At 38.0% G+C, this 14539-nt stretch overlaps 2 protein-coding genes across 10 annotated transcripts in view; one reads left to right on the forward strand and one right to left on the reverse strand.

The window, feature by feature from the left end:
• RPS27L (ribosomal protein S27 like) overlaps positions 1–14539 on the reverse strand; it is a 334929-nt gene that overhangs the window by 137531 nt on the left and 182859 nt on the right. The window lies entirely within an intron of this gene.
• Positions 1–14539, forward strand: part of TLN2 (talin 2) — a 147834-nt gene that overhangs the window by 63194 nt on the left and 70101 nt on the right. For all 8 annotated transcript variants that reach the window (XM_048955828.1, XM_048955831.1, XM_048955827.1 and 5 more), the window contains 11 exons: positions 742–805; positions 2863–2967; positions 4646–4801; positions 5493–5594; positions 7860–7936; positions 9281–9461; positions 10176–10289; positions 10936–11044; positions 11707–11915; positions 12644–12742; positions 13968–14135. In XM_048955828.1, coding sequence (XP_048811785.1) covers positions 742–805; positions 2863–2967; positions 4646–4801; positions 5493–5594; positions 7860–7936; positions 9281–9461; positions 10176–10289; positions 10936–11044; positions 11707–11915; positions 12644–12742; positions 13968–14135 — 1384 coding nt within the window. The remainder of the gene's footprint in view (positions 1–741; positions 806–2862; positions 2968–4645; positions 4802–5492; positions 5595–7859; positions 7937–9280; positions 9462–10175; positions 10290–10935; positions 11045–11706; positions 11916–12643; positions 12743–13967; positions 14136–14539) is intronic.

The following is a 14539-nucleotide window of genomic DNA, read 5'->3' on the forward strand; positions in this document are numbered from 1 at the left end:
GTTTTAGTATTCCAAGCAGGAGTAGCCAGATCCCATGTGTTTTCTGTGGTAGGAGCCTTATTGCATACATCAGTGCTCCATCTGCTGAGGGGACATTTGGCTGTGGCTTATTAGGCATTACAGGGTGCCAGATTTCCCCAGAATGCCACTTTGCTATGCAGCTGTTTTTCGCAATCACATGGTGATGTTGGCCATGGAAGCCCTTCCTGCTTTCTTGGAAAGCCAAAGTTAATGTTATTTGGTAGATCCTGTCCTGTTAATGCAACCCCATTCTCACGTCATGTACATTAGACATGTATGCCCCTTGCATCAGAACTGCTCTGAATTTCTCTGCAGCTCAAGAGCCACAAGTCAACCATCTAGAATTAGATTTAAGAGTACTAAAGCTTTTGTTATGCCAGAGCTAGCGAGTACAGGTTGCCCAAGGAGGCTGTGGATGCCCCATCCCTGGAGGCATTCAAGGCCAGGCTGGATGTGGCTCTGAGCAGCCTGGTCCGGTGGTAGGCGACTGGTTTGAAACCAGATGAACACTGTGGTCCTTTTCAACCCAGGCCATTCTATGATTCTGTGATTATTTCCATTTTTTAAGCATTCTGCTGTCTTTTTAGTTTAAAGACAATGTAGGTATTTTATGTCCAGTTCAGGAAGGTTGGGTGACAGTAGCAGTTAAGGAGTGTGGAAAGCATACCTTCTCAAGAAGGCACTATTAACTATTATAATATTTGTTCGTTTGTTTCCTAGCCTAAAAGAATTCCTACCTAAAGAATATACCAAACAAAGAGGGGCTGAAAAAAGAATATTTCAGGTAATTGCGAGACTGCAAAACTGACTGTTTTTTGTCCTGATTCTTTTTCCTTCACTGGTGACTGGTCAGTGTACTTTGTTGAAAAGGACAGAGAAAATACTTAATAACACCTTTTTCGCAGTTGCACTGAAATGTAAGGATGTATTTTTGTACTAAAGCAGAAGCATATTTAGGAAAACCATTTTCAGTACTTCTGCACAGTCTTTCATGCACTCACTGTTTGAAGTTATGAGCTTCAAGTAATATGGAGTTTTCCAGCTAATACTTTAATCCTGTGATGTACCTGGAAATTACATGGTTGTAAAAGACTCAAAGCAGTTGAGTCTCCAGTTGAGTACTCAAGTACTAATACTGTTGGAATTGTTCTCAAACTTGAATGCTATAGATGCCTGAAATGTCTGTACTGATTGAAATATGAATTTGGGAGTGTAATCTAATTTGAAAATTCTGAGGTCAGCAGCTGAAATCAAGTCATACAGTTTCTGCAAAGATGTACCAGTGACTTTGCTGTCAAGACTTGCTGTCTTGAAAGAGAAGTAGAAGAGCAGCAGGAGGTCAGATACTTTCCTATATGTCTGTAACACTCATAATGTAGGACTTCTGTAGCTTGGTGAATCTTCAGACTGGAGTTTGTAATACATGCTTGTAAATGAAGGTGCACTTCATTTACATTGAAGGTACACTTCTCTGTATACTTCTAGCTGGTGATGGTGACACTGTAGTTTAAGCAAAGAAGTTTCATTCGTGTCCAAGTGTGGGACTGATAGCAAATTACTTGCCCAGGTCTGAGTAGTTTCAAGAGTGATGTACGTCAGTGTATGGATATTAATCAGTGAGGGCTTTGACTCTTGTCAAGCTACAACATTAAGTCAGAGGAACTAGGCTGTCTCTTTGGAAAACCGTTCTCCTGAGTTATAAAATTTTTGAGTTTGGCAGATGACTTTCTCTAAGTCATCTACAATGTCTATGCTCCATGTTCATCAAGGATCCTAACCATGTGCTATGCTGAATTTGAGAGATCTGATCAGTCAGCATTTTTAGGATGCAAGAAGATTTCTAGAGTTGAAATTGCTCCTGTCAGTGCTCCTCTGTAGAGCTTTAAGGTGGGAACTTAAGCTGGAATAGGGAAATCTTTCCCGTATTGCTGGTGCTCCCCCTGCTGCCATCAATCAGCACGAAGGAGATGGCAACCAGCAGTTCAGAAGATGAAGATGATTGTCAAGGGAGATGGAGTGTTCCAGGGAAACCCACAAATAGTACTTGAATACTGGCAAGTCAAGACTGGATTTTCAGCAGAACTGATTTGGAATAGGAAGGCAGATGTTGGTAGGAGGTTTGAATAGGCTAGTATTGGTAATTGTCATTTCTTGCAGGTAAGAAAATGTAATGAGTAAATTGTTTAAATACTAAATAGAAATGGAGTTATAAGATACCTAGATGAATGTTTCAGGTTGAACTGTTCTGAAAAAACAATCACCTGTAGAATTATTTTCAGTTTGTGATGTAATTGTGATTGTAATTGTGATTTATTACAATTGTGATTGTAATAAAGGTGCAATTGGCAAAGAAGAATGAAAAAACAAAAGCCCACAGGAAACCCATTCAAGAGATGAGAAGTTAGAAGGCATGAATCTCAAGAAACTATGAATCAGAGGTGTAGAGCACAAAGCACAAATAGTCTGTTTCCAGAATAAATTGTGAGTGCTAGAAGTTTTAAATGAGCTTTAAATGATTTATAGTATAATTAAGGAGACGTTGACAATATGAAACCTAGTGGTGTCAAATAGCAGCAATACCCATAATTTGAAGTGATTCAGAAATAGTTTAAATCTGCTTGATTGAGGCACAGATAGAATAGATGCTGGTCATGGTTATTGTATACTTTGATATCAGAAATTACTGGATACAGTCATTCTTACATTTCTACCTACCATTGTTTCAAGTGTTTTAATTTGGACGATTATTAACTAAGCATAAAAAACGTGTTGCCTGTTATCAGTTTAATTTTGTTTCCAGAAAGAATGTTATTTCTAAATGATACCGAATTCTCATTGCAGGAACATAAAAACTGTGGTGAGATGACTGAAATAGAAGCCAAAGTGAAGTATGTGAAGCTCGCTCGCTCCCTGCGGACCTACGGAGTGTCCTTTTTTCTTGTTAAGGTTGGTTTCTGTTAGCTCTTGCGGACTGTATGATGTGCTTGGTTATATATTACCTCAGTGTCTCCACTAAACAAAGGTCAAAGGTTTCTAAACCTTTCTGTAGGCAACATTTGGGAGAAAAAATAAAAAGCTTAAATGACCGTATGGGAGAGGATCACTTCAGTTTCATACTTGTACTGAATTCCAGAAAGAAACTTTAAATGGACTTCTTTAAATGGACATTTCTCCTTTTGTCTTTGGTTACAAAGTACTTCAATCATAGAAGTCTTCACACACACGCACAAACACACACACACAAAAAAAACCCTCAAAAGCTGCTTCTACTTAATAGTAATATGAATTGCATGCTGAAACATGCATCTGATGAAGAACTTCATGAGTTGCATGATTAATTTTTCTTAGTTGTTACAATAAGGTGGACTGTGGTCTAGAGGTGGTGAAACAAATTGATACCAAGATTTTAATGCTTTACTGTTAAAGGTGGACTGAAGCAACTAATGTTTCAGTGTCCAGTAACTCCTGACATATAAAGGAAAGAAAACTAAGCATAGGAAAATGTTCTCACTTTTAGGTTGCCTCAGTCGCAGTGAAGAATCATTGTAGGTAGCTGAATGTCAATACCTTGCCTTTTCCTAGAGTCACCTGTAAACTCTGTGGAAGTGGATAGGTGGAAATAGAATGAAAAAACAAGCAGAGGATTATAATATTCATGGAGTATCCTCTGAAATAATTTTTGCTTCTTTTAAGGAAAAATGTCTTGTTAGTTAATTTTAGTGAAGAAAGTCTCAGCTCTTCAGAGGAGCTGTTGAGCTAGCAACCTGGCTGTGAAATGTCTTTTCAACCCTATCCAAAGCTGTGTTCATTTTCAGTATCATAGGCCAGTGTCTATTGTACGGAGCATAGGTACCTCATTAGGCATCTTGGAGTACTTGCTGTTTATTATGAATCATCAAATTACTATTTTATTATAGATTTTGTAGCAAATTGTTGTTTGTGTTCTATGTTCTGTGACCTTAAAAAACTGAAGAGGTGGAATGCCCAGTAAATTCAGGCAGAGAAACTTGTAGCATGCTGATTAATTCTGGCCCCTTCCCTGTCATGCTGGCGTGAGTTAGGATGCTCTTGTGGATTGAAAAGAACTAAAATTTTAAATCCAGAATGTAACAAATTATGGCTAATCTCGTTTTACTTACAGCCCAAATAAATCCCAGTCACCCTTCCTGTTTTTTTTTACTCTCCAGATATTTTGTAGGGAAGTGGAGAGGCTGAGAGCAAAAATTGATGGTAATTCAGCTTCTCAGTCTTCCAGTTTCCCATTCAGCTTCTCTAATATGGTTTTTCTTCTAATATTTCTTCTTTCTAGAAAGGCTGCTGTCATGTTTTTTTTCCAGTGACTTCCAAAGATTTCCTCCTTAAAATGCTTCTATTTACTAGGAGACAGAAAATGGAGTGTATTCTGATCTGCTTGGTAAAAATGAAGTAAAGACAAGAACTTGTTGATGTTAGTGCATTGCTTGAAATTTCACTTTCTGTGGCTGGAAAAAATTGGAGCTTGGTAGCTCAAATTTTTTTCATCTGCATGCTTCTCTTTTTCAGTGTATTCATCATGATTTTTTCTTTCCTTTCTTCTCTGGCATGCTGCAGTTTAATGAAAACAATCTTTTACACTCTGGTTTAGGAAAAAATGAAAGGTAAAAACAAGCTGGTTCCTCGTTTGCTGGGTGTCACTAAGGACTCAGTGATGCGTGTAGATGAGAAGACCAAAGAAGTGTTGCAGGAATGGCCACTGACAACTGTGAAACGCTGGGCTGCCTCACCTAAAAGCTTTACTCTGGTAATCTTTCTGTGCATCCTCAAAATGGAGAAGAATCTATGTGGCATAGGGAAAGGAAGATAGACTTGCAATCTCAACAATTTATTTAATATAATTTTTAATATCTGGAATTCTCTAGAATTAAGTAGAGCCACAGAGTCCTATAGTAATAAGTTGGCCCATCTTGGAGCCTAGGGTCAGCCTGTATTCTGATGTTTTACATGGATCAGTTTCCCAAAAAGCACTCTTTCAATCTGTTCTGTGACTAACAACAATACTGTTATGAGAAACATTGTTAACCCCTGCTTAACCCCTTATGGAAATTACCATTAAAAACGTAATTTGTGGCTTTCAGGTTGTGAACATAAATTATAAAGAACTCTAATGGACATGATTTCCACTGGCATGGGTGATAGACTTTAGAATACAGTTCTCAGGTTTCCTCTTCCATTCAGTGACTGACAAAGTCAGACTAAATATCTACTGCTCTTGTGCTATTTGGATTTGAGAATCTTATTTTAAGTACGAATAAACAACATCCTTCTCTCCTTCTTCCTCTATATGTAGTCTTGGAGTAGTTTTTTTTTAATCTACTGTTAGATATAACCAAGTGTCCATATAAGCCATTTTAAAATTGGAATTATCTCACATTTGATACTGTTTATTTGTTGATCCACTGTTTTCAAAGAGTTAATTTTTTTTTTTTTTCTAGGATTTTGGTGAATATCAGGAAAGCTATTACTCAGTACAGACCACTGAAGGGGAGCAGATCTCTCAGTTAATTGCTGGTTATATTGATATCATCCTGAAGAAGGTATAATATTAGGATGATGTCTAGGAAAAATGCTGTAAAATCACTGTATAGCAGTGCCAAAGCTTGAATGAATGCAAACTGCAGTTTTTCTCAGTCAGAAGTCAGTACTATCCAGTGTTTTGGCATTATTTACTTTTACATTTAAGTATGATAAGCTATTTCAGTTCACTGTATGTGGTTGTTTCTGGAAGATATCAAGATTGTTAACTGTAGAGGTAATATGGGTCAGAGTCAATACAACACACCTGGGCTTGGGTTCAGCTTCATATGGGAGGTGAAATTCTGTTTATGGGTGTATATCCAGGGAACTGTTTAAAAAAAAAAGTCCTTTTAAGCTAGCTCTTTCACGCTATGGACCAAAGCAATGAATTAAGTTGGAAGAAATGATCAGCATTTAAAACTGTGTTAAAGACTGTGTAATAATTGTCTTGTCTGTTGCATATATTGCATCAAAGCCAAGCAAGTATTTTGGCAAAAATGAGTAAATAAGTCATTTTTTGACATACTGCAAATCAAATACTGTGGTCAGTAAAGCAAAGATATAAATTTCCTTTCTGCAGAGAGAGGGAGGAAATTGATGTCTGTGAAGAGTGCCTTGAAATTTATTTTTGTGAAGTGTGCCTGGTAAGAGAGGAGAGGTTGATATGAACCTCCAGAATTAATATTCACACGTAGATAATGTTGTGCTCTGAAGTACTTCAGTTAGCACTGTTTACTCCTTGCAGAGTTTTTACTTGATGCAGTTTGGCTGAACCTTAATGATTTGCTTTAGCAGATTTTTAATAGCCAAGGAGTGACAGAAAACAAGGTAGCTTAGGGGAATTTGTTGCCCTTGTTCACGTGGTGTGGGATGTAACATCAGGTGTTATGAAATCAGAGATTGAGGAGGGTTGTTGGATACCAAAATGTGTTTTCTTTGGGGTTGTCAATCTCAGACTTAATATGTTAAATAAACAGCAAACTTCTACAGACGGTTTAATACTCAATTCTCACTCTCTTAAACTTCACATGTAGCTTTGCTCTTTAATTTCAAACAAAAGCAGTCTCTGATAGAGCAGATGTGCATGTTTCTACTCATTTCCAGTCTTTGATTTCTTCTTTGCAGTCTGCTGACAAAGCCAATTTAAAAATGGATAAAGTTGGAACAGATTAAGCAGTAAATACCTATGATACTTCATGGTGCACATGAGAAGCATGCAGTTTCCAGTTGTTGAGCCATCTTGCATCATTGATGCATATTATGAAGTATGGTTCATCTCTCAGATGCATAATGTTAATGATTCTTGGCATCTTTAGGGCTATTTCAGCTCATATATTCTGATGTGGATTGGTAACATTTTTTTCCTCCTGAACTATTGCTCCTTTAAAAAAATAAATGGCACAAACTCTTATACTGCAGCTTTAGTGATAAGTTGTTTTTCACAAGTTGACAAGGAATCCTAAACCTGAGTAGCTTTTACTCGGTTTTTAATCCTTTTTTTTTTAATTTTTTATTTTTTATTTCTTGCTAATCTGGAAGCAAGATGTCATCTTAAATAGAAGTAGAGTGTTTCATGCATAAATTGAAACTTAAACAGTAAGGACTTTTCAGAAGAAAGTTTGAGCATGCACGTATGTGGATATGCATGAAGAGTTCCTCTTAAATGTATTTAAGAATCCTAAAGCTTCTAAATTAGGGAGTATTTCCCTCTTGCCTTCTGAATATTTGGAGTGCAAGTCATTTAACGAGTTAGAAAGAAAGCTGTGTATTTGCACTAGGTTATAAAATTAAAACAACAAACAAACAAAACCCAGCCCTTCCTCAAAGTCAGATCTTGAGATTGTCCAGGTATATGAAGTAACTGTGGTGAAAGAGCTTGGTACCCTGTTAAATACAGCTTTCCTATGGGTGTGTGTTTCCTAGTGGTAGGTAGCACCATATAATGACATTTCAGGATTCTTAAGGTAGTTTGTAGCTGAGTTCTGGTTGGCTGATCCTGAGTCAAAAGATGACACGGCTTTTTCGCTTCATACACTTGGTCTTCCAGGACTTAGAACTTGGTCTCTTAGATGCTGAAGGACAATTTAACCTCTTCCAAGGGTGGAAGCTATATTGGCACATTCTTTCAAAAATGAGAAATCCTAACAACCATAGTTTTCAGCACTGGACAAGACTGCAATTTATTTGACTAGATTTCTGATAAATGGCAAGAAAATACTGGAGAGATAGCAGCCAAGAAGCTACTTATATTGTTTAACTTTGTGGGTTTTTTTTTTTCCCTCTAGAAACAAAGTAAAGATAGATTTGGTCTTGAAGGTGATGAGGAATCAACCATGTTGGAAGAGTCTGTTTCACCGAAGAAGTGAGTGTGTACAACAGGAGTAAATATCTGCACTGCATCCATTAGTAATGGCAACTTTTTTCATCAGTCAAAATACAGTATAGTTATTACACTTCAGAAATTGTTTACAGAGTAGCTTAACAGAAGCGAGAACTGTCTCCAGGCAATTCTGCAGTCTAGCTTCACGATAGGATTGTGTAGGGTAGGTTTTTCTGTAGTAAAAATGCTTGTTAAGGCAACAAGCAGCGGTACCAATTTATGGTAAGTTGATTCTTGAACAATGGAGCTCAGGCTCTAAGTCATAAAATAGCTTGGTTTGAAAAGGACCTCAAGGATCAACCACCCTGTCACAGGTGGGGTTGCCACTCACTAAATCAAGCACTAGATCAGGTTGCCCATGGCCCCATCCAACTTGCCTTGAGTACCTCCAGTTATGGGGCATCCTGTGCAGTATTGGGCAGCCTGTGCCAATACTTTACCACTCTCTCAGTGAAAAATTTCCCCCGATATCTAATGTAAATCTCCCCTTGTTTAGTTTAAAACCATTGCCCCTTGTCCTATCACTGTCTGCCTGTGTAAAAAGATGACTTCCTTCCTGTTTAAAAGTTCTCTAAGTTTTGGAAGGCTGCAGTGAGGTCTCCCTGGAGCCTTCTCTTCCCTAAGCCAAACAAGTCCAGCTCCCTCAGCCTGTCTTCATAGCGAGGGTACTCCGGCTCTCTGAGCATCTTCGTGGCCCTCCTCTGGACTCTCTCCAACAACTCTGCATCTTTGTTGTGCTGGGGGCCCCAGACCTGGACTCCAGATGGGGCCTCACAAGGGTAAAGTAATAATCTGGACTTCCAGATTATTGGCAAGTACTGTGTGCATATGTGTGTGAAGAAGGGAGTTATGTTAGTTTTTATCCTAAATGTAGAGGTTGCTCACAAAAACCTTCTCCAAAGCATTTGTGCTTCCTTTGATCAGCCTCTGACACAGTTGAAACAGAACAGTCTGTTATACTATAAACCTTGTTCTGATTCTGCCTGTGAAACATCTTAGGTAAAGCTTTTGTTCCATGTACACCAAAAGTGTGCGTTACTTTCTTTCCTTGCTGCTTGCTCATTAGTGCTATTAATACTTGATCTGCTGAAAGCTGCAGATGTATTTTTTTTCTAAAGTATTAGAAAATGGTTGGAAGAAAAGACTGACATTTTTTAGCTTCTCCAAATGATGTGAAATGCAGTTTAAAATCCTAAAGGAAGAACATCTGGCAGGACTTATTACTTAAGGATGAGTAATTCCTTATTGCAGTTTTCTATTTTATTTATTTATTTTCTTATCCATCTAGCTGTCTGTTTATTTATTCACTCATACATTTTCTTTTAGGTCTACCATCTTACAGCAACAGTTCAACCGAACAGGGAAGGTAGAGCATGGCTCTGTAGCACTACCAGCTGTTATGCGTTCAGGGTCCAGTGGCCCAGAAACTTTCAATGTTGGCATCATGCCTTCTCCTCAGCAGCAGGTCACGATTGGTCAGATGCACAGAGGACATATGCCCCCTCTTGTGAGCAATCTTCTTGTTCTGTATCTGCATTTGAATCCTGTTGGTTTTGCAAGTAGCTAGAAACAGGATGTTATCCATGTCATGAAGAGCAGGGGGGTGGTGTAGAGTGTGATGTACTGGCTGTCTTACTGAATATGTATTTTGAGCAACCCTGAAGTATTTAGATACATTTTGAATGACTTCCTCATTTGTCTTAAAACTAGCTTTTCCAGCCTTTTCTTTACTTCCAAGCAGTTAATACAGTATTCAGGAGCTTTAAAAAAGCATTTTAAAGACTGTCAAAAGTAAACAGTTTTAGGAAAAAATGCTCATATGCAGCTTGTCAGTGGTCTACCAATTTAAAATTTAATAGGAGGCTTGATGCTGAATTTTCTCATTTAAATTAAGAATATTGAAAAGCTTAAGTAGGCTAAGAGAGTATACTCAATACTTAAGCTCATGATTTACTACTGGAGGGTAGTATGTGTAGCTGTTTGACCTCGGTGGCTGCAAGTTTAATGTTTTATAAATGCGTGCAAGTACAGAGGAGTGTCAGTGTAAAATGGTTTAGGCAGGATAAGGGCTGTGAGTGGAGTTTCGGTGAACTTTAACTCCTCCTCTGCATCAGGGAGATCTTAGCTTAGTATTGTCGCTCTGTCTTTTAATGGCTATGTAACACCTGCTTGAAGTATCCTCTGGAACACGGCATAGCTATTTCCTTGTTCTGCCTTTCAGACTTCAGCTCAGCAGGCCCTGATGGGGACTATCAATACCAGCATGCATGCTGTTCAACAAGCTCAAGCTGACCTCAGTGAGGTTGATAACCTACCACCTCTAGGGCAGGACATGGTGAGTATTTCTAGTCTCCATAGAAATAGATGTTAATGCTTGAAGTGTTTACAGACCGGTTTAGTAATTGTCCCTAGAGATAAAATGATATCTCTGAAGCTTTTAAATGTTTTGTGCTGTAAGGAATAAACGTACACTGCTCCAACTCACTTTTAGTCTTCTGAGATTGGCTGTAGCAGCCATCCTTGCATAACTTTGTGGTTCTGTTTGTTTCATGTGCATATATACAAATAAAGGCAAACTATTAACAATACTTGTGGTGAGTGCAACCATCTCCTAGACCTTGAAAAATATAACCAAATGAAAAAGAATAATATATGATTCTGTAACTTTTGATCCAGGCTAACTCAGGAGGTCAGATCAAGAAACTGCAATTCATAGGAGACTGTCAGTAAAGAGTCATAACCTTTCATGGATACGCTGTTTATGGTGCTCACCTTAAAAGTAGATCTGTTGAGTTGATGAGAATTCTGTGGTTAGAGATTTAGCAATACAAAGTGTTTACTTCCATTTTTCTCCTAAAGGCTTGGTATTTGTCCTCTGTTTCACTTTTAAAGATTTGTGAAGGAATGGGAGATTAACTCAGGATTTCATGTTGCAGCCTTAGTGCAGTCCTTCATTCTTGGTTTTTGTTCTTGCTCTTCAGGCATCAAGAGTATGGGTTCAGAACAAGGTTGATGAATCAAAACATGAAATACACTCTCAGGTTGATGCTATCACTGCAGGAACTGCATCTGTTGTTAACCTTACAGCAGGTAAATTTCAAAGGGAAGGACTTGCTTGCAGTCTCCTAATTATTTATCAGTCCAATTCAAGTTTTATAGGGACTGACTGTGAGGGAGCTTGTGAGAAGTTTTCTTCAAAATAGTCCAATAGTGTGTGCATTGACATGCAAAACAAGCTACCTACCCAATTTTCTGATTTTTGTTTTGTCATCGTTAATGCTGAGAGTACTGCACTGGTGAAAATAAAGTGTAGCTTGCTTATTCAGCAGAGCACTCTGCAATGTTCTACAAAAAAGCATTGCTTGTTTAACACTTGTTAGAGATTGTAGATATTTATTGACAATATTTTTGCTTCAGCAAATTACAAATTGAAGGAGCTGAGTGATTTAAAGGGGTTAATACTGGGTTATTTTCAGTTCTTTGAAGGTTGAAATTGAAAAGATAGCTGAAACCATGGACTTTTCAGTAAATAACGTTGGATGAAGAGTAGTTCTATTTAAGAGACATATAAAGATTGGAAAAATGATAGCAGACCTTAGTTTTTAAATGACACTAAAATTATTTAGTTGGCATTGTTTGGCCATCTTCACATCTATCTGCTGTCTCTCACCAGATCACAGCACGGGGTGGCTGCCTCACTTTCCTTTGTAACCACTGAAGCATTCTTCTCATGAAAAATATTTGCTCTACAGGTGACCCTGTTGACACTGACTACACTGCTGTGGGATGTGCAATTACAACCATCTCTTCCAACCTCACCGAGATGTCTAAAGGTGTGAAACTGCTTGCTGCTCTCATGGATGATGAAGTTGGAAGTGGGGAGGACCTCCTGAAAGCCGCTCGAACATTGGCCATTGCTGTCTCAGACTTGCTGAAGGCTGTTCAGCCTACTTCAGGAGAGGTGAGTGTGCTGGTTTAAACTGGACATCTCATCCAGTGCCTGGAACTCCCCTTCTTCTTCATAGACCTTGGTACCTGCAGGGTCATGTCTCTACATTTTCCCACTCCCCTCTTCCAGCTGTTGTTGTGCAGCACTTCTCCACTTTCTAGAATTATGTTACCACAGAGGCATGGCCAATGTAAATCATTGGCTCAGGATTGGCTATCAGAGAGTCCATTTTGAGGCCAGCTGGAAGTGAAGAGATGCTCTTTTCTGATCTATTTCTTTACTATGTTTGTCATCTTTGACAAATAAAATGAGAGGTTAACTTGGTAGTTTTCCAGAAATGAAAGTAGTACTAACCTGGATAGGATATCTGGATCAGTTTGTTGTCAGTTCAAATCTGAAGCTAGTTTGCTTTTAGTCTCTTCAGGCATTTGTACTGAAGAAATGTGAAATCTGCATTAAGATCAGTTGGCAAATTGTCTGTCCATCCTTATTTTTCTGAGGAGCTATTACAGTAGTCACTATTCAAAATCTCCCAAGTTCATCTCACATTCTGCAGATGAAACTCCCAAAATAAACCAGCTGTGTATAGGGAAAAATGAAGATTTTTCCAAAGAATTATTGGTATAATTTTTCTTAGTTATGTTGATTGCATGCTAATGCAGATATTCCTTGAGGAAATCCAAGGTTTTAAGTGAAGCTCATTTTCTTTCAAATAATTCATTTCACCATTATTTTTGCAGCCTCGACAGACAGTTTTGACTGCAGCTGGAAGCATTGGGCAAGCCAGTGGAGAGCTACTGAGACAGATTGGAGAGAATGAAACAGATGAAAGGTTCCAGGTAAAGAAGGGATTGCTTGTTACTGTCAGAACTACATAGCTTTATTACAAGGTGATTAAAATTATTGATTGTCAAAGGATAATGCCTGTTTAATCACATAGTTAGCAGTTTGAAGTTGTTCTCCTTAGATGCATCATTAAAAACTTTTTTTCCCCACTCAATGCCAACAACAGGTTTGATTGAGAAATGAGAGGAAGTATTCTACAGCAAAAGATAGACCTCTGGAGGGTATCTTATGCAAAATAAAACTTACAGGCCATTTTAAACCCTTGATGTGCTAATAAATCTGTCTGCAGGTTTCATCAGATTTATCATCTGTACTGCTAGTTTTATATATATTCCTACCCTCTGCTTTCTTCTTTGGGTAAATGAAAGAATTGTAGATGGGTAAGGAGAGGGGTGGTTTATGATGCCTTCATGTCTTAAAATGCAAATCCGTTTTTTTTCAGTTTCTGAAATTAAAATCCATTTCTGCTCCCACGTGAAAACTGCACATCAATGTATCTGTAGTGTCTCTTCACAGCTCCATACAAAACAAACAAACAAGAAGTATATGAAATGTAGCATTTCAAATGGGAAAACAGGAAGAAATTTTCTGAACTATTTCTGCAGTATTTGTGTTTTGATTTTTCATCTTCAAGAAACTAAACTATTATTATACAAGGGGAAAAATGTTCTGGGATTAAGACCTGTTACATGTATTTTTGATCAGCAATATTTTTACTTTGTAAATTATGAAATAATTTGGTTGGAAATGACATCTTCCAAAATGGAGTTCTACTGTTAACCACAATTAAGTACTCAAATTTAATATTAATTTCAAGTACTGTCTGTCTTTTGTTAGCAGTTTGCTCCTTGAGGTTTTCATCTTTTTACCACATTTAGCACGTTTAATGCTAAACTCCAGATGTTTCTGTCCTGGTAGTGTATTCTCCAGAGATGAAGATGAACAGCTCCATGTCCCAAACTGTTACATGTTCTTTGTGGGCTCCTAGCTGTTTTCAAGTTAGATGGTTCATACTTGCCCAGTAATTTGATGATGAAAATAAAGCTATGATTGTTTTGTTCAGTTTTCTAAGAAATAGCTACGTTTGCTGCCTTTCTTGAAGTGATTATTTTGTTTTAATGCATAGAATTTTTTTGTTTACCTTGAGATGACTTGATCTTACATTAGCAAAGCACGTACTTACGTTTATAAGACTGAGTTTTCCCTTTATTTTTCTAGGATGTTCTGATGAGTCTGGCCAAAGCTGTTGCAAATGCTGCTGCTATGTTAGTGTTGAAGGCCAAGAATGTAGCACAGGTTGCTGAAGATACAGTCCTGCAGAACAGAGTGATTGCTGCTGCTACACAGTGTGCACTCTCTACTTCCCAGCTTGTGGCTTGTGCCAAGGTGAGGCTAGCAGTGTTAATGATGTGGCAAAAAATCTGTCTGGGTGCATCCTTCTGTACATTCCTGGTAGTCTCAGGCAATATACAGAGTTGTAAACTTGGTTGGTATCAGACTTGCTGATAAATAAATAGTCTCCCGTAAGTGTAGCTAAGAGTGGCCCAGAGGATGCGAGGTGCTGCCATAATTGCCAAAGAAGGTTCCATAAATAATATAGCTCATCTCTTCAATTGATGGTAATGAGCAAAGGACAAACCTCAGAAGTATTAGTATAAGAAATAAGACTTGCCTGGGGAGGCTGTGCAAGTTTTCTGTTGAAGCCTAAAATTTCAATGAATTCACATAATCTAAAACTTAATGAAAATCAAGTTAGTGATGCTGATTTCAAATGTATTTACTGTGTTTTG

The sequence above is a fragment of the Lagopus muta genome, chromosome 10 (genome assembly GCF_023343835.1).
Source record: "Lagopus muta isolate bLagMut1 chromosome 10, bLagMut1 primary, whole genome shotgun sequence".
In the NCBI taxonomy this organism is placed as follows: domain Eukaryota; kingdom Metazoa; phylum Chordata; class Aves; order Galliformes; family Phasianidae; genus Lagopus; species Lagopus muta.